The 23,095-nt window shown below is 34.7% G+C and overlaps 4 protein-coding genes across 4 annotated transcripts; 1 reads left to right on the top strand and 3 right to left on the bottom strand.

Moving 5' to 3' along the window:
* The first annotated feature begins 789 nt into the window (after positions 1–789).
* LOC105789397 (phosphoribulokinase, chloroplastic) lies at positions 790–2,803 on the top strand. The gene is made up of 5 exons (XM_012616782.2): positions 790–1,513; positions 1,672–1,756; positions 1,849–1,933; positions 2,049–2,293; positions 2,398–2,803. The coding sequence occupies exons 1-5, from the start codon at positions 954–956 to the stop codon at positions 2,647–2,649; spliced, it is 1,227 nt and encodes a 408-aa protein (XP_012472236.1). The 5' UTR covers positions 790–953; the 3' UTR covers positions 2,650–2,803.
* A 404-nt stretch (positions 2,804–3,207) lies between these two features.
* Positions 3,208–7,214, bottom strand: LOC105789396 (plastidal glycolate/glycerate translocator 1, chloroplastic). Its single transcript, XM_012616781.2, has 8 exons — positions 6,827–7,214; positions 6,434–6,749; positions 4,891–5,152; positions 4,659–4,774; positions 4,364–4,473; positions 3,888–4,065; positions 3,611–3,740; positions 3,208–3,520 (listed from the first exon to the last, which is right to left on the bottom strand). Exons 1-8 carry the CDS (start codon positions 7,169–7,171, stop codon positions 3,370–3,372), a joined length of 1,608 nt encoding a protein of 535 aa, XP_012472235.1. The 5' UTR covers positions 7,172–7,214; the 3' UTR covers positions 3,208–3,369.
* An 852-nt stretch (positions 7,215–8,066) lies between these two features.
* On the bottom strand, positions 8,067–10,594 carry LOC105789399 (4-coumarate--CoA ligase-like 6). Its single transcript, XM_012616784.2, has 6 exons — positions 9,281–10,594; positions 8,993–9,182; positions 8,763–8,908; positions 8,607–8,674; positions 8,405–8,507; positions 8,067–8,296 (listed from the first exon to the last, which is right to left on the bottom strand). The coding sequence occupies exons 1-6, from the start codon at positions 10,550–10,552 to the stop codon at positions 8,177–8,179; spliced, it is 1,899 nt and encodes a 632-aa protein (XP_012472238.1). The 5' UTR covers positions 10,553–10,594; the 3' UTR covers positions 8,067–8,176.
* Positions 10,595–13,811: 3,217 nt separating this feature from the next.
* On the bottom strand, positions 13,812–22,791 carry LOC105789400 (protein ENHANCED DISEASE RESISTANCE 2). The gene is made up of 22 exons (XM_012616785.2): positions 22,269–22,791; positions 21,761–21,835; positions 21,211–21,264; positions 20,515–20,580; positions 20,216–20,319; positions 19,508–19,575; positions 19,307–19,423; positions 19,107–19,147; positions 18,901–19,001; positions 18,648–18,743; positions 17,709–17,773; positions 17,544–17,615; positions 17,297–17,452; positions 16,762–16,994; positions 16,640–16,679; positions 16,373–16,527; positions 16,176–16,277; positions 15,289–15,333; positions 15,066–15,206; positions 14,794–14,889; positions 14,601–14,702; positions 13,812–14,224 (listed from the first exon to the last, which is right to left on the bottom strand). The coding sequence occupies exons 1-22, from the start codon at positions 22,404–22,406 to the stop codon at positions 14,117–14,119; spliced, it is 2,175 nt and encodes a 724-aa protein (XP_012472239.1). The 5' UTR covers positions 22,407–22,791; the 3' UTR covers positions 13,812–14,116.
* Between the last annotated feature and the right edge of the window lie 304 nt (positions 22,792–23,095).

Raw genomic sequence — 23,095 nt, forward strand, 5'->3', positions numbered from 1 at the left:
TGTATTTATTTTTAATAAAAAACATGATATTAAAGAATAAATTGATCATTTTTATTAAAATTTTATCTATTTATACTATTAAAATTTAACATTATTGACAAAATAATTAAATAGCGGCACGTGACATGCCGTATATACCTCATGCTAACAATTGGGGACCAATTTTTAATAATAGAAATTAATAAAAATTTTAACAAAAACACCAATTTACTTTTTGATAGAATTAAAATTTTCAATTTTTTAATAAAGGAGACTTTTACTATAAAAAAAATTAATAGTTAAATTTTATAAAATTTTTCACTTGAATTTCTTAAAAAGAATTTATTTACATTAGTGTTGGAATTTAAATTTCATAAAATATTTTAAAATTTTAAAACGGTTAAAAGATGAGGATGTTGACAATAAAGATTATAATTTATGGTAGACTTAACTTCCCCACATTTGCACAAAGGAACAGTACAAATGCATGGCACAAGGTCCATATCGCCTCACCACCACCACTCCACCACTCCACACCCCCAAACCCCTCATCTTTAACCAGCCACTCCATTCATGCCACGTGTCACCAGAATATCCAAACTACAACGAATGACAACCCCATGCTCTGTAACAAAAGCATTTCAAATTACTCTTTTGTCCCTTTCCAATTGAATCAAGTCCATTCATGCACACCTGCAAAACCCGTCCAAAACTAGGGGCAGTCACAGGAACCCACAAACGAAATACACCTCAGCTGTTCAACCATTTTTCTTCAACCTTTTTCCTCCTCTTATTTGTGTTCCATAATTTCCCTTGTAAGGACAATAATCCAAACACGTTTTTATGTGGTCTTTGATTGAGGACCATCTAACACTATTTGCCCATTTTTAGCAACCTCTTCTTCTCTTAAAGCTCTCTACTCTACAATTCTGCTTCCTAGCAGACAGAACCAGAGAGAGTGAGGTAGCTAAACAATGGCAGTTTGCCCAGTATACACCACCCAATCTCTCAATTCAACATGTTCAGTCTCCACACCATCAAAAACCCACTTCAGTTCTCACCACAACCACCTAGTTTTCTACAGAACTAGCAAGAGAACTAGCAAGAGAGGTGGCAGCAGCTCATGTGTGATAACCTGCTCAGCTGGTGACTCACAAACAGTTGTGATTGGTTTAGCTGCTGACTCAGGATGTGGGAAGAGTACCTTCATGAGGAGGCTAACAAGTGTGTTCGGTGGTGCAGCTGAGCCACCAAAGGGAGGCAACCCTGATTCCAACACACTGATCAGTGATATGACCACTGTGATATGTTTAGATGATTATCATTCACTTGACAGAACTGGAAGGAAAGAGAAGGGAGTGACAGCACTTGACCCAAGAGCCAACGACTTTGACCTCATGTATGAACAAGTTAAGGCTCTCAAGAGCGGTATTGCTGTCGACAAGCCTATCTACAACCATGTTTCTGGTCTCTTGGATCCTCCTGAGCTAATTAAGCCTCCAAAGATCCTTGTCATCGAGGGACTGCACCCCATGTAAGTCATAAACTACACATTACAACCATTCATTCATTCATTCATTCTTTCTCCTAGCCTGTTGGGCCTGGACGCATTGAATTTGTTCCAATAGTGTTAGCAAGCACTCCTCGACTTGCATGTTACAGTTAATGAGTGGTTTGTTCTATAATATATAGGTTTGATGAACGTGTGAGGGATCTGTTAGACTTCAGTATCTATTTGGATATCAGCAATGAGGTCAAATTTGCATGGAAAATTCAGGTGACCAACTTTGTATTTTTTTTAAATGTGAGAATTGTGCAAATTCTAAGCATGGGTTTTTGCTCATTAGCTTCATCTTACAAACATTGCAGAGGGACATGGCTGAGAGAGGACACAGCCTTGAAAGCATTAAAGCCAGTATTGAAGCCAGGAAGCCTGATTTCGATGCCTTTATCGGTATAAACACTATCATGATTCTCTCTACTGCTTATTTAATTTTATTCAAAACCAGACCAAGACTGGTAGCTACAAGCATACAAAACTTAGGACCTTGTCCAATCTTGTACTGCAGATCCTCAAAAGCAATACGCCGATGCAGTAATCGAAGTGCTCCCAACTCAGCTGATCCCAGATGACAATGAGGGGAAGGTTTTGAGAGTGAGGTTGATAATGAAAGAAGGGGTGGAGCATTTCAGTCCAGTTTACCTATTTGACGAAGGCTCAACCATCTCATGGATACCATGTGGAAGGAAGCTCACTTGTTCTTACCCTGGCATCAAATTCTCCTATGGCCCTGACACATACTTCGGCCATGAGGTATTTATTCTTCCTTCTCTATTAAAACCATTAATGAACCGCCCTCATGTTGTAAACTTTTGTTTTGAACTCTTTGATGGCAATGCTATGCTTCTTGTCTTTAGGTTTCTGTTCTGGAGATGGACGGGCAATTTGACAGATTAGATGAACTGATATACGTAGAAAGCCATTTAAGCAACCTCTCTACCAAGTTCTATGGAGAAGTCACTCAACAAATGTTGAAGCATGCTGATTTCCCAGGAAGTAACAATGGAACTGGCCTCTTCCAAACCATTGTGGGGTTGAAGATAAGAGACCTGTATGAGCAAATTACCGCTAGCAAAACTGCAGCTCCATTACAAGCAACAAAAGCCTAAGAGTTTCCTCATACATTGGGCAAGGCTTTGGCTTTGGCTTCACTCTTTTAAGCTTTCCACAATTTCCACCTCCTATGTATTTATTTTCTCCTGTTGTAATTTAGAAAAACGAATCAGAGATCAAATTCAAGAAGTTCATACAAGGATTCCATCATCTCTACGCTTCTTGTTTGTAATCATTAATGATGCTTATGATTTTTGTTTTTTTTTGTTTTTGTTTTTGGAATAAGAGGATTGGCTATGGAGCATGGCCATAATGTGACATTCTCCAATCTGTTGCGACACTTTTTAATAACGTGTAAAACAAAATTAAAGAAAAAAAGCGCAAACAAGTAGTGCAGAAAAGGAAATAATATCCAAGATGATGTTATTTTGACAACATTGTATGTTACGATTACAATAAGGAACTAAAGGATGTTCCTTCTATGAGTATGTGCCATATCTATCATGGTGGCATAATGATCACGTCTGTAATTTCCAGTTTTTTAACTTTTTTTTCCTAATATCCTCCAAGTAGCATTTGTTGATTAGGTGTCTTTTTTTTAATTGAAAGTTAAGTGGTAAGAAAATAAAGAGCATTTTATAAAACGATATTCAAAACACAAATAATGATATGATGAAATATTTGCAGCATCATTGTTTAGAGTTGACCTAATGCTGTATAATATAATCAATCTGACGGGGACAAGCAAGTGTGCAGAATTGTTACAACCGGTAGTGTCAGCCGACGATTGCGAGCAAGCTTTGTCTGATTACCGGTACTGAGCAAAACAATGAGCCAAATATACCAGTGAGACCATAAGCAATGGCACAAAATGGAAGGGCTTCAGGCTCCTTGGCTGATAATGCAGCTGTTCCCAATCCATGGGCACTGGACCAATACAAGTAAAGATGTCAACAAAATGAGAGTAGATACATAATCAAGAATAGTTAGCTCTCACTGGTTTTATCAGGTATATACCTAGATGCAGTCGCTATTCCTCGAGCAATAGGATCACGAAAACGTAATTTGTCAAGTGTTGCTTGCACGAAATTTGCACCAATTAGACCAGTCACTACAACTGCTGCAGCTGTGAGAGATGAATTGGCGCCTACAAGCAATATAGACAAGCTATTATATCTACTGAAGCATGGTTTATCTTCTCCATTTATGTGCTTAGTTATGTCATAAATGAATCAGAAGACATAGTTGCCTGCAAAGTCCTATAGAGTGTAGACCGTGTAGCGAGTTATCTTACCTTCAAAAAGGGAAACAATGCTGAGAGCTAATGCCACAGTTATACATCTCGGTAGAATTGAAACTGTCAGACTTGGTTCTAATCCAACAAGACGTCCAACAAGAGCAGTTGAATACAAAGAAAACAAACTTGACAAGATGATTGATATGAAAATCTCAGCTGCATGTCTCTTGACAAGCTGTAAAAGTCAAGTGCAGCAGTTATTAGTACTCATCAAAGTATTTCATTAGTTAGGACTTATGTTACTCGTACTCGATGGTAGGTATCAAATATGAGTACGTGTCCAACTTTGGTATAATTATTATTTTTAATTATCCATATATTTGGAGCATAAGGCCTGCCATTAAGTTGGATATTTCATAACGGTAAAGTTGACCCTTGGGATTAAACTTATTGTTGGCTTATGGATCATTGATAGTGTGAAAGGGAGATCATGAAATTGTGTTGTTTGCTGAATTTGAAGGGCGGTAAGTTACCTTTCTTTGTTTGAACATTGAGAAAGCAAAAGAAAGAATGACAGAGCCCAAAAATCCCATGAGAACATCACCAGCTCCAGGATTAGATGACACCTTTGTAAGGTAATCTCCTGCAGGAACCAAGACCAACATCGTTATATCTACATAGCATAACAAAGACTTGCACGTAAAGCACGAACCTTAATACAAGAAACTTGTCAAGAATTGCAAATTCGAGGATGGAATGCATTTGTGACACTCCCATGTTGGATTTCCTTTAATTAAAGAACAAGAAAGATCAGCTTTTAAATAATACCTAATACCGCATCAACTCCCGACTGTGAAATGTACCCAAAAGCCACTGCTGCAAGATCTGCTGAGAGTGCACAGCAAATAATCGGATGAAGAACTTTTTTCACAGCAGATGGCAACCTGAAATCAGAAGAATACAAATTAGCACAAATTTCATAAAATTATGTTATAGTTGTTATTAGGAAAAACCTGTCCATATGAATCTGCTGTAAAGATGAAAAAAAATGAAAACTTACCCCGAACCAACCATGTAGCCTAGCACAGTGGAAGCAAGTAGGAAGGGAAGGCATGTTCGAGCAGTTGTCCCTAATGCTGTGGGATAAAAAATTGCACTAACAAATGATGCAAGAAAGATACCACCCCAAGTCCAAAATTCTATAGGAGCAAATGAGGAAGGTTTTGCCATAGGCTCAGCATCTACCATTTCTGTATTCACAATTTTCCTAATGGCAATAGCTGTAAAACCCGCAACACAAAGAGAAGCTAACCATCCTCCAGCTGCAGAAGAATCAAGCACACTTATTTGCAACTATATTAGAGATTAAAACAGGTGAAAAATGAATAACAGATTGATGTAATTCGTGACAAATGAACGTAAAAATGAGGCATGAATATCGGTCTCAGACTACAGGGTACCTACCTTCATAACGGTGAGTTCGGGATCAAAGCAGAAAATATCACCCAGTTTTGTCCTGGTGGATTGGTGATTCATTTCAAAGTGAAATGGACAACATTCAAAACGATGCTGACATTTAAAACTAAACAGAAAGACATGTACATACATCCTATACTTGCCACGCCTCTGCACATATAGGTAGCTTTTGGTGTTTCGAAATGTGAATCCTAATAAAATGAATGTCGGGGAAGTTACTTTAAAGAATGTGAGTCTTGGGAAAGTAATTACCGAAAAAGTTACCTTTTGATTTAGAAAATACTTTTTTTAAGAATGTAATTATAATTTATGAATTTACTCTTATTAAATAAAATAAAATATTTATGTTTTTGTCAAAAAAATATTTATATATTTAGTTTTATAATAAACTTTATTCTTAATAAATATCTGGTTTAAATATTAAATAATAAATTTTAATTGATATTTAAAAAATTATTTATAATATTAATAGAAAGAAAAACTGTTTCAAATTTATCCTACATATATTTTTAAATATAATGTATATATAAAACCTTTTGGAATAAATTAAAAAATTAGGCATATATAATACTTGCAAAGTAATAGCTTTTTTTAGTTTATTAATAAATACCTTAAACCAATATTTTGAATTAATTTTGTCTTTATATTATTTTTAACTTTCCAATCTAATTTTCCCATATTTTATTAGAAAATTACATTCTCATGTTTATGATAAATAGATTCCATAATAAATAAATAAAATCATGATTAAATTATCAGAAAAGTTATTATAACAAAGGCGACCATAAGTTGAGAGGAAGTTTCCAGGTAGGGCACTATTCACCCCTTTTCATCTCATAAGTACGAAACTTAAAATTCAAGTTTCCAGTATCAAACACGTACTAGCAACTCAAAATAAATAAACAGAACCTTACAAGAAAGGTTCCAATTGTCACAAATCTTCTATTTTACAGTTGGAAGCAACAATGGCATGTGATGTGTGAGGCAATTTCCTTCCACAGTATCTGTGATTCTTGGAAGAGAACAGTAATATACCATTCTCATTGAGAAAGGCAAATGACTTTAATTGATGCAAAAATCAATCCAAAAAGAATCAACAATTAAGAAATATCACCCTTAAAGTATACCTATGATGAAGCATATCTTGAGGCCTGAAGCAGCAGGAATATCTCTAACAGAAAGTGGCAGAACCACCAAAGCTGGAACATAAAACAGTGGAAGCCATCTCTGAATGAACATGAGGGCTGGCTCAAAAAAGTTCATCAAGCTTGTTGCAGCAGCAGGGATAGTAGTATCAAGTATGACCAAAACAGAAAATATACAAAACATTCCGAATAATGCACTGGGGAACTTTATAGCAGCAGCCACAAAAGCTTGTTTCAAGAACTTATCCATTGCCAGAACTATCCCAAGCGAAACAACCAAGTGCAAAACCCCAAACACCTATATAACTAAATCATGTCAATAAACATTTGGTAAAGCTTTCATTTTTGATTAAAAACAAAAGGAAATTTACTCACTTTTTGAGATAGAGTGGAGATGACAGTGTTACTACTGTCTGATGCAGAGGATTTGACTAAAATTTCTCTGCTACAGCTAGTTTCTGAAGGACCCATTTGCAAGAAATTGGATTTGGGTCCAAGAATTCTGGTGGATAGCAATGATTTATAGGTGGAATGATGATCTTCGTGGTTAAATAAGTGTGGGTTTCCATAGGAAGCAAGAAGTGATGGGCTTCTACGGACTCTGTGGAGGTTTGGCTTAAAAGGGAAACAAGTAGAGGATAAGGAACTGGAAAGACGGTGGAGATGGGTTGAAAGAGAAAGGGACAAAGTGGTGGACGTGGTGAGGAATGGCGTTGCCATTGAGAATGTTTTGGAGTGAGCAAAAGAATTTCCAAGAAACTCTCCATTTTCACAAGTGAGGTGACGCGTATCATCAAAAGTTTGTATGGACGTAAACTAACGTCTCATCAAACACGATGAGATTTTTTTCCCCTTTGTTTTGATATGAAGGTGTCAGTAACCGTAAAAACAAGCGGTCTATTTCATCAAATCTAAAAGGGATAATACAATTATTAGCCCTTCAACTTGGCAACTAACTACACTTTGGTACCTGTACTTTTTTTTTGGTTCACTTTGATCTTTAAACTTGGCAACTAGATCTATTTTTGTCTTTAATGATGTGACCAGTGTTATTGAAACATAAACGGATTGGATAGATTGAGAATTAATCTATATAATAGTCTAAACAAAGGTGTTGAACCGATTGATTCGAAAACTATTTGAAATTTGTAAAAATAAAAAATTAGGACAAAAATGACAATTGAAAAGGATTAATAAAAATTAATTTTTTAGAATGGTGATTGAACTGATCAAATTGGTTGAATCAGGGACAAGTATTTTGACTTGTTCAACCATCAACCAGGTTATTAAAATACTAAATGTGATATTCTGAAATTGTACCACATCTTCTGAAAATTTATATAAATATTTTAATTTTCAAGTGATGATGTGGCACAATCTTAGAGTGCCACATCATCAATTTTTCATTATATATTTTACCAAAATGAATCTAATTGTCAAGTTTAACTGCCAAAGTAGACAAAAAAAATGCAAATACCAAAGCAAACCTAGTTGCCAATTTCAGGGACCAAAAATTATATTATCCCAATCTAAAATTATGCAATATCTATGTATTTATCTCATCATTATGCAATGGTAATATAATGGAAGTAAGGTAGTAGGAGTTTTCTTCCAATTTTTGCAGAATCTGAGGATTCTATTTCACTGCAGATATGGTAAATATAATTACATGAAGCACAAATATGGAACGTTGAACTTAAAAGGCGAATAAACTCAAAGATGATGTTACAGTCTACAACTTGAGCTTAACAACTTTTTAAGTTCTCTTCGAAGGATCTTGCCTGTAGCAGACTTTGGTATTGATTTTGTAAACACCACCTTTCTTATTTTCTTATAAGGTGCAACCTAATAAATAATAAAGAAGAAAGTAGCTGGTAAGTGTTTAATAAACAAGACAGCAAAAAAATGAAAAAGCTGGCGGTATTTGGTATGATTTGGCAACAACTTGCTCACCTGCATAGCCACAAAGCCCATCACATCTTCCTGGTTGAGTGTACTACCATGCCTTGTTACCACAAATGCCACTGGTATCTCCCCATATACTTCATCCATTTCTCTAAGGCACTCAAAATAGAAACAAATAGGTTCATTTATCCTTCGAGGAATCAAAGGCAAAATGCTTCCTTGTTTAGCATTGGAGAAAATTACTACTTACCCAATTACAGCAGCGTCAAGTATATGGGGATGGGAAATCAATATTGCCTCTAAATCAGCAGGTGCTATCTGAATGATACATGAAATTGTAAATACCATGTTAAAAGGGATTTTAGATCATTAGATTATGACTCGTTGTAAAGTATGAAAGCCATGCCTGATAGCCATTGTACTTTATAATCTCTTTTAAGCGGTCAGATACATACAAATACCCATCTTCATCAAAACAAACTATGTCACCAGTACGTAGCCAACCATCTTCGTCAATTGCCATCTTGGTGGCCACATCATTATTCAAGTATCCTGCAAAATCACATAAGCTACCTAATCATATTCAAATGTATGAGGTCACCCCATATTTTAATGAAGAGTTCGTTAATTGTTTACGTTGCATAATCGCAGGTCCCTTTAGCCAAAGCTCGCCATAATATTCCGGAGGCAAAGGAGAGCCAGAATTCCAATCCATCACTTTAGCTTGCATATTTGGGGCAAGAAGTCCTATTGAACAATATTTATGACATTGTTGGGTGTTGAATCCACGAGTTCCTACTGCACTTGTTTCAGTCATGCCATAACCCTATTAACATATAACATTCAATCAAGCTTAAGAATCAAATTCTAGGGCTAATAGTTACTTAATCACCAAGTAAGTGCTAAGCCTTAATATATATATACCTGAATGAAATCAACGTGAGGAAGAACCTGAAAAAAGTCCTCTATGATTTTCCTGCTTGTGGGAGCAGCACCACAAGAAACCTGTTTCAAACTCTTGAAGCTATTTTCAGTATTGGTAGCACCTTTGGCTGTCATTATCAATGTTGTTAGTATAGGTGGAACAAGTGGAAAGTGAGTAACTCCGTAGTAATCAATTAGTTTCACCGCTTCATTGCCATCAAATCTCCGCATGAGAACAATGGTAGAACCCAGTGATAACAATCCAACCACAAAAAGTGATAATCCATAGATATGGAACATAGGCACCACAGCTAAATAAACATTCTTTGAACTTGAATATTCATACTGTGAAGCTTCAAATTTTACAAAAAGCTCAACCGTAGCTATTAAATTCCCATGTGTTAATACAACTCCCTTACTAACACCTGTAGTACCTGATGAATACATAATTACTGCAGTGTCTTGCTGCCTAATTACTGGCCTTGGTGCTTTACCAAATCGGCCACCATTAAGCTCATGGAAAGGGGAAAAACCAATATTTTCTGAATCAAAGTCGATGTTTTGTGGTACCCCAATTGCATGAACACCCAAGTTGTTGAGTTGGTCAATCTTTTCAAGTGAAGTAAAAGCAAAACGTACACTACAATCAGAAACCTGTTTCTTGATCTCAAACGTACTACTTAGTGGATTCATGGCACTAACTATTGCACCTAAATATAGAACGCTGAAGAAAATGATGGGAAAGTGAGAAGAATTTGGCAACAGAAGCAAGACTACATCACCTTGAGAAACACCTAGGTGGTGGAGACCAGAGGCCATGGATTGGATTAAAGGTAAAAGCTTTGAATAAGGTATTGAATACCCAGAGGAGGAATCGATCAAAGCAGTGACCCCATCATGTTTGTGAGAGAAAACGAAGGAAACAATATCAAGAAATGGATCCGTGGGGAGAGATATAGAGGGATGTTTGCTGGAATAGATTCCTGTTTCCGGCGAATACCAGTCAGGAAAATCACTAATTTTGGATTCTGAAGTTTGGAGGCTTATATGTGAGCTTAAGCTTGTTGCCATTGATAGAGGGAGAAAATATGTTGATATTGTAGGTTTGCAGTAGTTTGAGCTTCGTCGGGTGCTGCAAAAGGATGGACTGCTATGGATTTGGCTTTGGCGACCTTTGCTTTGCCTTTGAGTTCCAATCTCAAAGGACTGACATATAAATAACAGGGAGGGGCAATGGAAAACGGAATTATCAATTATTGATGTCGGCTTCATTGATAGGCAATAAACGGGTCAAACGCAGAAAATTTGGAAGATGAAAACCAACATTCAACTTTTCTCGAAAGACAGTTTTTATAGAAAAGTCCATTTTAAATATAGTCTCTAAATTTTTTGCCTGTTAATGTTTCAGTCACCAAATTAGAACCACTTTTTTCTATTTTGTCACTGATCCGACCTCTTTTGTTTTGTATTTAATTGATATAATAATACATTTACTCCTTAATAATTATACATTCTATCAATTGTGTCTTAATTCTAAATAATTCAAAAATATAACCGTTTGCATTTATAAATTCTATTAATTTAGTCTTCAAACACATCTTCATCTTCTCCTTGTTAGTTTTTCATTTTTATATTCTCTCTTAATCTTAGAAGATCAACATTGACATAGAATAAAATTATTCAGTTAACGTTTGAATATTTAATAATTTAGACATAAAATAATTTGATTCTATTAACCAATTTAAAATTATCACATGTAGTGAAATTTAAACTAGAATAAATCGTATAACAGATTGATAATTGTTTGTTCATGTAATAATTTCATTTTAGTTGTAGTTACATGATTTATTTTGACATGATTTATTTTGATCTAAATTTAAATATCTTTGAGTTATTCATGACAAATGTTGCTCACCATCAGCCCTCCGGTGCTTGCCACCTAGCCACTGGCGGTTGTTGAGGCAAAATGAATGTTGCCCCCACCCCGTTAAAGACAGACGAATAAAGTTGGTATTCCACCCGCTCCCATTTGCATGGAGAAATAAGCTGGCTCACCTTCACATCTCTAGGAAGAGCACCCAACGCGCACTCCCCCAACTCCGTCAAACTCCATCTAATAGCCGCCTCTTGTCCAAGTAAAAACTCTCCCTTTTTAAGTATAAACGCTCTTCTCTCTCTCTGTTGAACATTAAATATACCCCTTTTTTAAAGAAGTGATGTAAACCCTCTCGGCTATTAAAGGAATAAAAAAATGGTTTGGAATCTAAGGAAACTTATGAAAATAAAATTCTCTTTAATTGGCAATTAAGGAGATACATATACTTTTAATTTCATCTACAGTATATTCATTTAGAACCACAAATAACATAATCATCATATCTCTTCCAATTCTATAACATAAGGGCCAACAAATTCTACATATGCACAAAATGATGTAAAAATAATTTGTTTATTTATTCAATTCTAAGGAATATATCATTATATTTATCAAATAAAAAATAATTTTCTAATTTATCTTTTAGATGAATGATGAAATTTATTAATCCAAGAATACAATTAAACTGCTACAAATTTTTAATTTAACTAAATAAAATAACAAAAATTAAGTTAATAAATAAGATTTAGGAATAAATTTCAAATTTATACATGAATTTTAATAAAATGTATAATGTGTTACATACACTTTGATTTAATGTAATTATACATATGAAATTTTAATTTTTATTCAATTATATGCACAAAAAGTCATGTTGTTTATATTAGGTCGTTTTCTCATAATAATCGCTTGAACGTACACTACATCCAAAAGGAATCACCCAAATAGAAATTTATTACTAGATGCTCAAATCTGGTTGAATTTTACGAGTGAATAACCTTTAATCACTAGGCCAAACACGAAAATTCACTATAAAAAATATCTAAAATCAAATTGTCCCGACTTAAATAACCTTAAACAATTTATTATTATTAATGAATAAACAAATTACCCTTAATTCATTTCGTAAATAATAAATAATTGGAGAAACCCATTCTGATGGTTATTATAAAATCTTCAAAAAAATCATTTTCTTTTACGTATAAACTTTTATTTGAGAACTAAAAGTTTGGATGCAACGTTTTCTATATTATAAACTGAAGTCAACCCTTTACTTTCTCCAGTAAATTAAATTTATGAGATTCAGCTCTCTAGATTGATTTGATTAAATAAAGATGAGTTTTAGAAATGCAAATTGAAGGCGCAGACACGCATGTTTAGCCGGACAACCGATAATGTGTTGGCAGGCATTTATTTATTCTGTTCCGCGGACATTAATAGTTGAGTGATCTTAACTTGCATGAATAATATTATTGTATATAGATTAAAAAGACTAAGTTTAAAATGTTCGAAGAGTATATAGATTAAAGCATAATTAAACCATAAAAATTTGAGAAAATCTAATTGTATGTAATGTAATAAGTTGAGTCATTTCATTGTTTGCAAGGCTGCAGTTGAGTTTTGAATGTATACCAATTATTTTCTCAACTGTTTGCAGTAAAAGTCTCACTAACTATTGATCCAGAGACCTAGACCAACCCAATTGCAAATTCCACAGGGGACATTGGAGGATCAATATTTTGGTCCAACTTGGCAATCACGAGCAAATTGCTTTGCTAGTAAACTCCAAGCATTATAATAATATTTATATTCAAATAAATATAGAATAAAATACATTAAAAAATATAGTATATATGCCTTATTTTCCTGTAATTAGTTAATTATTTGAATGGACTGAATGGGATGCTCATTATTCATTTGTTTTATTTCTAGTTCTATATATGTGTTGGTTAAGCAGCCATTGCCTCGTCACACTGCCTATATTCAATTCTTAAATTAATTTGGTCTATGTTGTCACACTTTACATTATTCAACATTTTAACTTTTATTGAAAGTGACATTTGAACTAAATTTCAATCAAATTTTACTTTCCATAACTTTTCAATTTATCGCTTAGTATTTAAACACGCAATTATGTATTTTCTTTTCTTTTACATTTTAAACTAGAATAATTGCATACATTGTATAAATAATTTAGTTAACACATACAATGATATACAACTAAAAATTTTGAGAAAATAATCAATGACATATTGTTAATGTAGTTTAGATTTAACTTACGTTTGCAAGGACGTCTAGAAATGAATTTACCATATCACATAATTACAATAAAAGATTTTAAGTCAAACCCATTCAACAAAAATATTACTCTCTCACTCACCTTTCCAACCGAAAGTAAAAAAGCAAACTCTCAAAAGTATAAAACAAGGCACGTAGAGAATTCCTTACAAACGAATTGAATTCGTAAATCTTCACTGCTTTGTATTATCACCAAATAAAATCCCTGAAATTGCTTAAAATTATCTTCAAGAAATGCATCAAGTAGCGCCGATAAATAAGCATCATTTATTATTTCTTAGTCTTTCCTATCACGCCAACTACATTATAAGAGAAGATAATTATCACGATATACCATTCATATTCTCAACCACAAAATGATAGATAACACATTATAATATTGCAAAAAATGATGAAAATAGCATGGCCATCATCCATCACAATCTCTTCATCTCTTCTATTTGCTCCATAGTTTTATATTTCCTTCAACAAATAGCCAGCCAGAAATAGAATTAACGGACAAAACAATTTTCATTTTCTTTTAACTACTTTTCTTGAATATCCTATTTGGGAAAAAAATGATGGCATCTTCCTTGAATATTTAATGACAGAGAAAATGTGAATGAAAGTATGAATATCAGAAGAATGATTCGTATAAAATCAGTTGCAGTCCGTCAACACAATCAAGATGGATCAGTGTCGAGCTTTGGAACTATGGCAGACGATAGCTCTATATGAGAAACACGGACCGCACCAATTAGCCGCTCTGGCAGCTCATCCGTCATATTTGCCTAAGGTGGAGAAAAGAAAAGGAAATTTAAAAGAAAAAAATGCAACCACTTTTAAGCCAACATATAGTAATGCAACACAAGTAAATCACAAATGTGACTACAATGGCCTACGCCTAAATTCTACCAGCGATGAGCAGTAGCCCTGTATAGCCCTATGAAACCAGAATTGTGTGGTTAGATATCATGTGAAGACTATTATGAGTATACTCTTTGCTCCTAACATGCCATTAATAATGAAAACAATCATTAATGCCACTTCCTACTAAATCTGAATGCTCGCAAGTCAGTGTACAGTGCGGTGATAAATTGCAAAGCAAGTATTATTTTCCCGATAACAGTGCTGTTTAAGGCAACTTATGTTTTAGAAGAACCTTACCTGTACAAGAAAAGCCATGTCAACCACCAATGTTGTAATTACACCAATAACAAGCCCCAGGACTCCATTAGCAACCGTAGAAGAACCTATGTCAATATCAACCTACAGAGAGAAATAAACAAATAAACCTACATCACAAAGATCCTTACATATTGCTACATTTAGGTATTAAAAAAATCATAAGGATCCTTACTTCTAAGTACTTAGGACCACGGATATAGTTGCAATCAACAGCTTTTCCCAACAAACAAGGGGTGCTCCCAACACTCTGTCGCACAATCCATGATCCCTGCAAGATCCCAGGTGAACAATTCAAGAACAAGGTTTCAAAGGAGAATAGCAAAGGATAGACAAAGTAAATGGACGGAAAGAACCATGGAGGGACAATTAGAAGGAAGACTGCCTCCAACTGTTTCAAACATCCTGATTTAAACATTAGTCCAAACACAATGAAGAGAGAGATACCTTTGGTACTGATGGAATAAGCTTCAGTCTACTATTGCGGAATTCATCATCACCGTCAACAAATCGATGCAAAAGGGAACCAGGTACTAGTTCCTTTGTCACAAAATAAAATACCATACTATAGTGTGTTGAGCCAGGAACCTGGGGCAAAAACAACATAAACCACTCAACATCCAGATCCATTAGTATAGGATACAACACTACCTGCATCATGAATACTTACTTGAACATTAAAGACCAAAGAGAAAAGCCCCATTTGTGAAGCAATCTACAAAAGGAAACAACAAGGATTAGAGAACTGTAAATATACTTCATAAAATAATTAATTGATTTTCCACATCAACATAGTTCATGGTGACAATCCAAGAAAACCATAACCAAAGAAAACTTGGCCAAGACAAAGCATGGCTCTTATAAGTGTAATGTAACTCTTTGTTCCATTTTTTTCACCAAAAAAATTAGCTTAATCACAGTAGTAACATAAACATGGTACTCTAATTTGGAGTTCCTTCTACTAAGTCTGTAGGTTCAGGTTAATTATACTTCATTTCCATTAAAACGTTTCCTGTTTAGTTGTAAAACTATCATATACCCTTCATTTAATAAAAAATGTGGATATATTTGAAGGTTGTGGATTCTATTCCCAAAATACCATCAGACAAGTTTGAGGTCCTAGTTTCAAGTCTTAGCACGCAGATGGGGTGCCCAAAGGAATGAGACTCTGATACCTCCATCTTGCAACCTAACTAATGGAGCTAACAAAAGAATTTTGATCTGCCACATGCATAACCTGAATCCAATCTAAATGACAACTATTTCAGGTAGTGGAGTTGCTACAACAAGAAATGCAACTCAACATATAAGTAAACCAATCAGTTACAATGCAACCGGTTTTGTCTCCCATGTGTATCACAATGTGCACCGTGATTTGAAGTAAAGGCTTAAAGGACGGCAGAACAGAGACCATAATAGCAAATGGAGCAGAAATAACTAAATAAACTAACCATATACTAACAATCCAGCTTTCTCAGGAAATAAGGTACAGACTATTGAAGTGAAGCAGAAGAGTACAGAGGCAAACTACAATAAAACATAACTTCTCAGACTCACTTGTGCAGCACATCCTTGACGCCTAGCAACATGATCCATTCTTTTTGTGTCTTTAAACCAATCAACAGCAACAAGATCCATTAAATGCTTCCCCGCAGGAATCTTCATTGCATATAGGGAGAAGTGCAAACAAAGACATAAGATATTGATTTGCATGTACAAAATGTAACTAGAAGAACAAGCACAAGAATGGGAACCTTTGTTTTATTGTAACAAAAATGTTGGCTACGGACTCTGAAATTGTTACCATCTGATATAGTCCAACAGTTACGAGAATTATCGCGGTCATCGCGTCGTAGATTACCAGAAAAGCATGACAAATCAATTTTCTCAATTGGTTCTTCTTCCAGGGCTTTAATTCATAAAAAAACATTGTATATTTGAGATAAAAAGTCAGTCCCACAAATTTATCTTATCCAATTACAACAAAAGAATCCAATATAAGATTATTAGTAGGACCCCACCTGTTCTCTTGAAATCATTGTCACTTTTAGTTGGATATGCCTGAAAATTTTAGTGAAATAAGAAACCTACAGTTAGGAATAATTCAAACAAAAATTATATAAAGATAATGATAATATGAAACCTCTTGTTCTGCCTCAGGCATTTGTTCTTCATCCTCGTCAGAGTATTCATCCATCAACACAGAGTTTCGGTTTGCAGCATTTGTTTGATCAAGAGAAGGGGCAGAGGGAACAGATAACTCAAACATCCTCTGAGTCTTCTTTGAGGAAACTGAAGATGAGGCCATATTGACCATAACTGGAATTCTAGGAGTAGCACCTCTTTCATCTGTTTGAGCAAACCATTCACGCAATCCTGCAGTGAGAGGTTAAAAGATGTTTAAACAAGGATGATGAATACAGCCATTAAAAAAGACAGAATTGTAGTTTTCTTAACATTGCATTACACCATTCTTTTTAATTCTTCAACCCTGTTTACTAGGACAAGTGGGATGTCAAGGTGCAGATCAGATTGGTATTGCAAAAAAGAAAAAGAAAAAACTTTTTCTTTTTGTTGATGGAAGTAATGAGAATAGAAAGAAATATAACAAGGAAATATGAAATATCATCCCATCTTTCAATGTGATGTAACAATGAAAATAGAGAAACAAAACTCACCGGCAACACTATTTAACATCTGAAGAAGACAGTGTTGCTGAAATGATGAAATATAACCCACGCCCCATCCTTTTAAATCAATCTGCATGAGATGCTGCACCTGTGTTCTGGGCTTCCCATTTTGAGATTTCATAGGGGAAATGTTGAACCCTCCACCTGAGAAAATTGGACTTAGCGTGCAATATACTACAAATTAAATACTCGTCTTTCAAGTCTCAACACAGCCAAGGGATTAGCATAAGCTTACTCTCAACATGAGCCCGCACATATCCTGGTTGTGGGCCGCAATTCTCATGCTCCCTAGAACGAAATAATACAACTGCACCATAACCAGAACAAGAGAAAAGGAGAAATATCTGAAGCTAGAAAATAAATATATATTTAAGATATAAGTTAATCTGCAAAGACTTACCATAACTTCCATCATCATTTCGGCGCCAATAACGCACATAGCATAGGTCACGAGGCCATACAAACCTGGAAAAACATGGTGCATACACTTTAAAATTGCGCATACTTCATGAGCAAAGATTTATTTTGAAAACTGAAGCATAATTATAGAAATGTTCCACAAAGTTGCAAAAATGACACTGAATGAAGTGAACAAAGTGTTATAAAAAAGCTTGGATGATAGTAATAATAGTAACCCCCTAACCCCTAAAACCAATAATAATAGTAAGCCCCTAAGCCGTAAAACCCTCACTCCCGTTGTCGAAACATACATACATACATACATAAAGATTTATATGAAGAAAATTTAGTAGGCAAAGCCACTAACTCTTCATCAATCTTAGCGAAAGCCATTCCAGATTACAAGGTAATACTTCAGTAAAATATCAAAGCCACAAAATGCAAAAAAAAAAAAAAAAAGAAGAAGAAGAAGAAGAAGAAGAAGAAGAAGAAGAAGAAGAAAAAGAAGCTTCAATTTCCAATTCTTGTAGTACACCTATACACATAATCATTTCTCTCCATCTCTAGGCCTTTTCTATTACTTCTGTCCCAATTGCTCAGCTTTCCCTTTTACTTTTTCTCCTCGCATTTTATTCATACAGAGTGAAGTTTATCTTTTCTCATTCCTTCTTTTGATGCTTACCAGCATGTGTCCGGCATACTTAGCGTAACCTGTCCATTTTTCGGATTTTCTAAATGCTTTGGTTAGATAAAATATAGTGTCAACAACCAAAGTTTGCCTCGCATCAAAAGTAAATGTGCTAAAAAGGGTTCACGATCTCTAAACATGTTTTCCTAAGAATTTTTGGTTCCCAAAACAGAACTATGCTGGTACTGCTTCAAAAGATAAATATTCAATAAAAGAAAATAGAAATTATTTAAATTGGAGAGCATATATTACACAGGGAACCAGTCCAACTGAAGCCTGTGATAAAGTATGGCAGTATGCCCATCTACCTCTTCAACTAAACTACCATACTGAAAGCTACAATCCCACCTGCAGAAAGTAATTAATATAAATAAGAAATAGGGAAATTTCCCAAAATAACTCTTGAAAAGTCTCACAAATTCAGTGGATAACCTAGGTATGAATCTGTATCACACATTGAGAAAACTAAAAGATATATTTTAACAGGAAAAATAAGGAAACCTACTCAAATCGAGTTCCATCCATGCTCATTACAAGACCAAATATTTCCTCACATGTAGCTTCCACAACACCGACAGCCTTCATTGCCCTACTACAGCTCCTTGGCTACATAAAGAAAGTATAAGCTATAATTATCACCCACAACAATTTAATGCACTGAGAAAATAAATAAATAGAAGACATAAAGCAAGAAATGGAACAGTTCCATACAAGGTAATCAACTTCAAGAAGCTCTTCAAAAATGCGAAGTCCTGTCATTTCAAATAAAATGTTCAGGTTCATAAATGATCCATCAATGGCACTGCAACATTATGATAATTAAAATACTCTTCTTGTCTTTCACTACAACCTATTTTTACTTGGATTGAACTTTAAAGCCAATAAAATGGAATGGTAAATGAAAAACTAACCGTTTTGACATTGAAGGAGGCGCCAATGTTTTCTAGAAAAAGCTTGGTTGTTCGCATTTTGATTTGACAATTCTGAGTCAAAGTCCTGTGTCCAGTCAAATATTGAATCTGGAGGACCTGACATTTTTATATAGATGTTGAGTTTCCTAACATTGCACTAAATAGTGTAGAAAAGATGAGAAAAGGAAATCAAATGAGAACCGTTTCCAATTGTCGTTCTCCTCAGTAAATCTGGAGGAGCATCATCTTCATCCTCCTGGGCACTAAACCTGAAGAAAATATTAAGAAATTAAAAGTTTGGCCAAGAATTGCTAATCTTTTGCCTTATCATTACAAAGAAAACCTTGGGAGGATATGCCAATAACTGATAAGAAACAAAGTACTTCAATTCATTTTAATTTGACAATCAGCCTTATATGGAGTTGGAGCAAATGAACTAGGCTTTATTCAGCTCGTCGCTAAACTTAACAGGAGGCAGTTCAATTGTGCATTAATCTAGCATAGATGCAAGGATAATGAACTACTTGATATTCATCTATAATCAGCAGACTAGTTACAAGATATGGGCTTATATTGAAATTAGCAAAACTTATATACCTGCTCCAAACATGAAATATCATAGAATTCATCTATGTTGTACTTTAAAAGTTGCAACACGGGGTAAGATGCAAGACATGCATGAAATCCAACAAAACACAAGACACAATTAATTATTCTAACCTTCTCCCACTCATTTATGAAAAAAACTCTCTACCCATGAGGATTTGATCCGAAGACTTGAAGACACTCAAGTAGCTTTACAAAAGACCACAGCCACACACCCACCAGACTCGCCACAAAATAACATTCACTTTTATCAACACAGATAGACAACAGCAAAAAGAAAAATGGTGGTAAATTGGCACTTACTGACTTTCATGATCTGATGATGAAGCAGTCCTCCCATTATCCATCCCAGATTTATATTCAAAAGAAACATATTTGTTTCCATTTGCAACTTGTGACTCTTGATGCTGCACATGAAAATGATGTAACCACACAATTAAATCGATCTGGGTAACAGATTAACGTAAAAAATTTATATTAAGTTCACAAAGAAAATACGACCCTAGTCCATTGCACAGAGGTTATAAGGGTGAACCAACTATAAAATGCAAGTCTTAAACATGGAAAGAAGCAGGAATTAGGTTACAAACTCAGCGATGTACCTTATCAATTACAGACTCTATTTTTTCCTTCCACATTAGGGCTTCCTGGATGTTGAATGCTGCCATCTTGAAAGAAGAAAGCAGACATGGATCTATTTTAGGTTCCCAAAATTCAAAAGCATAAGATTTTGTAACTGGATGTAAAAGGAAACATAGGGACCAAAGAGGTCACATAGTAAATCCAAAACATTTATCGCTTATGCTTCCACAATGACAGAGAAACACAGTGCAATTTAAGCATGTATCACTTTGAAAACAGATGCCCCTCTAGTCTCGTCAGATAAAAATTTCCCATTTAATAATAAATTCACTCATAATAAAGAGGCTAACTCAATTCAGGATGTACCAAACCGTCAAGAGCAATCAAAGTGGAACTCAAGTACATGTCCATATAGTAAAGCTAAGCGCATCACCAATATATGCCAATGTGACTAAAGTCCTTCAGCATAGAACTGGCAAAACCATTGTTCATTTATCAAAAAGTACATGAGATAAGTGATCTGCCAACAGCAAAGTAGCAATTGGGGTTCATTCCTAGAAACTCTCTCCTGACAGCAGGTAAGAGCCTAAGAGAGAAGAAGCCAAAAACATGTTTCATTTCTCCAAATTGAATAACCAACATAACAACATGAGGTTATTAAGCATCTAAGAATATACATTCATATACTGTTTTCTATAATTAAAATAAGAACAAACCGTGATTCTGTGGTACTTCTCTTTCTTGTTGTAAACAGATAAAACATAAACCATCTGCAAAATATAAACCATGAGAAAGTCAAAATGAAGGATAAACGAGTGTTCTATCAAAAGGAATACATTTCACAGTGCACTAGAATATAACTTCTTATGAAACATAACTGTGATCAAACAACCATGCATAAACTGAGACAATATGCGAGAGCATTCATGAGTCTCAACAAAAGATACAGGGGACAGGGAAGAGCAATAAAATATAATAAGCAAAACAGCAGGTCAATAAGGAGACTACCAAATCTCTAGAAGACAACAATATAAAATGCATAGTAATCATCAGTATAAGAATGCAGGTTACATCTGATCTGATAATATGCTTACGAATACACACATGTACACATACAAGTACATCTATGTATATATATGATATTAGAGAGTTTCAGCCTTGGCTACCGACAGCAGCATTTTGCACTGTAATTACCATTATAACATCGATATGCTAAAATAGAATACAAGCAAACACACACATACAAACGAGGAGACAACAACTCACGTGTCCATGGTGGGTCTTCAAGCCTCTATCCTCCACTCTACAGTTTCCGTCTATCAACATAGTCTTTATTGGAACCTGATTTTGGGAACACAACCGTTCTTAACAGTCAACAACAGTGCTTGAATTTAGTTATAAAATGAACGCAATGCACAAAAGCGAATAGTCAGAAGAAACACAAAGGTTTTTCGAAAAAATGAAAATAAAAATTACTCTGCTCTCTTTTCATAAACAGTAAGAATGTGAGGCATCTTGTCAACAAGATGCTCCTGCTTTTACAAAAAGCACGGCATCATTAACCATAAAAGCTCCATTACTTAAAATAAAATTAAACCGAAGGCAATTGCTCTTAATTAACATTTTAAAAGCAACTTTTCTCTCTTCTGCAATCCTAAAAAACAAAAGACGAAATCAACTTCTTTTAATTATTATAAATACTTATATCCTTTAAGAAGCTAAAAAATGCCCAAGCAAAATTAAGAATTCTAAAACAAAAAAAAAAATTAAAGACCTGATTATCTTGTGGTTTTCTCTTGTAGTAAGCCAGAAGCCGATTTTCGAGCACGAAATACCGCATGTGTATGAAGGAGCGGCCGATCTTCCTTCGTCCATATCTCACCATCCATCCTTCGTACACCACCTTTGACATTCCTGTCCTCTCAAAATCCACCAACAAGAACCGAAATTCCAGCTCACTATGCAAAATCGGAAGCTTAGATCGTAATCTTTGCTCCCGCGATATCAGTACCGCCTAAATCATTCGATCTCTAATCATCTGTCACTTTATCTTTGAAATAGGGACGAATCGAAGGTTCTTAATTCTCAGTTCTACAATAGCTTCAAAGATTCGAATTCAACGTTGCGGAGAACACGAGAATCACAAAAGCGAATTTTGTTTTTGTAAGCTACGATATAGGGATAAGAAGAAACAAAGCGGCAACAAGAAAACAAGTAAACTTAAAGAGGGGAAAAAAAGAGAAAGAGACAAGAGCAAGCAGGATCAAATGAAGTTTACAAAGGAGAGCTGAATTTTTTTTTTTTTGAAAAAAAAATAGTGAGCGTATTTTGAAAGAGAGAAAAAAGGGGACGGTAATAGAATATTTTATATTGGGGTAAACTACAAAAATAGTCACTTTTGTTTGGCTCAGGTTACATTTTAGTCACTTATATTTAAAATGTTACGTCTTAGTCACTTATGTTATTATTTTTTTACGAAGTGATCACTCTTCCGTTAAGTTCCGTTATCTCCCAACAGTAATCCTACGTGGCAGTCTAACTAGATTTTAAGTGCCAAATTGGATTTCCTAATGGGATGAGAATATATTTTTAATTAAATAA

Source organism: Gossypium raimondii, chromosome 2 (genome assembly GCF_025698545.1).
Source record: "Gossypium raimondii isolate GPD5lz chromosome 2, ASM2569854v1, whole genome shotgun sequence".
Lineage (NCBI taxonomy): Eukaryota > Viridiplantae > Streptophyta > Magnoliopsida > Malvales > Malvaceae > Gossypium > Gossypium raimondii.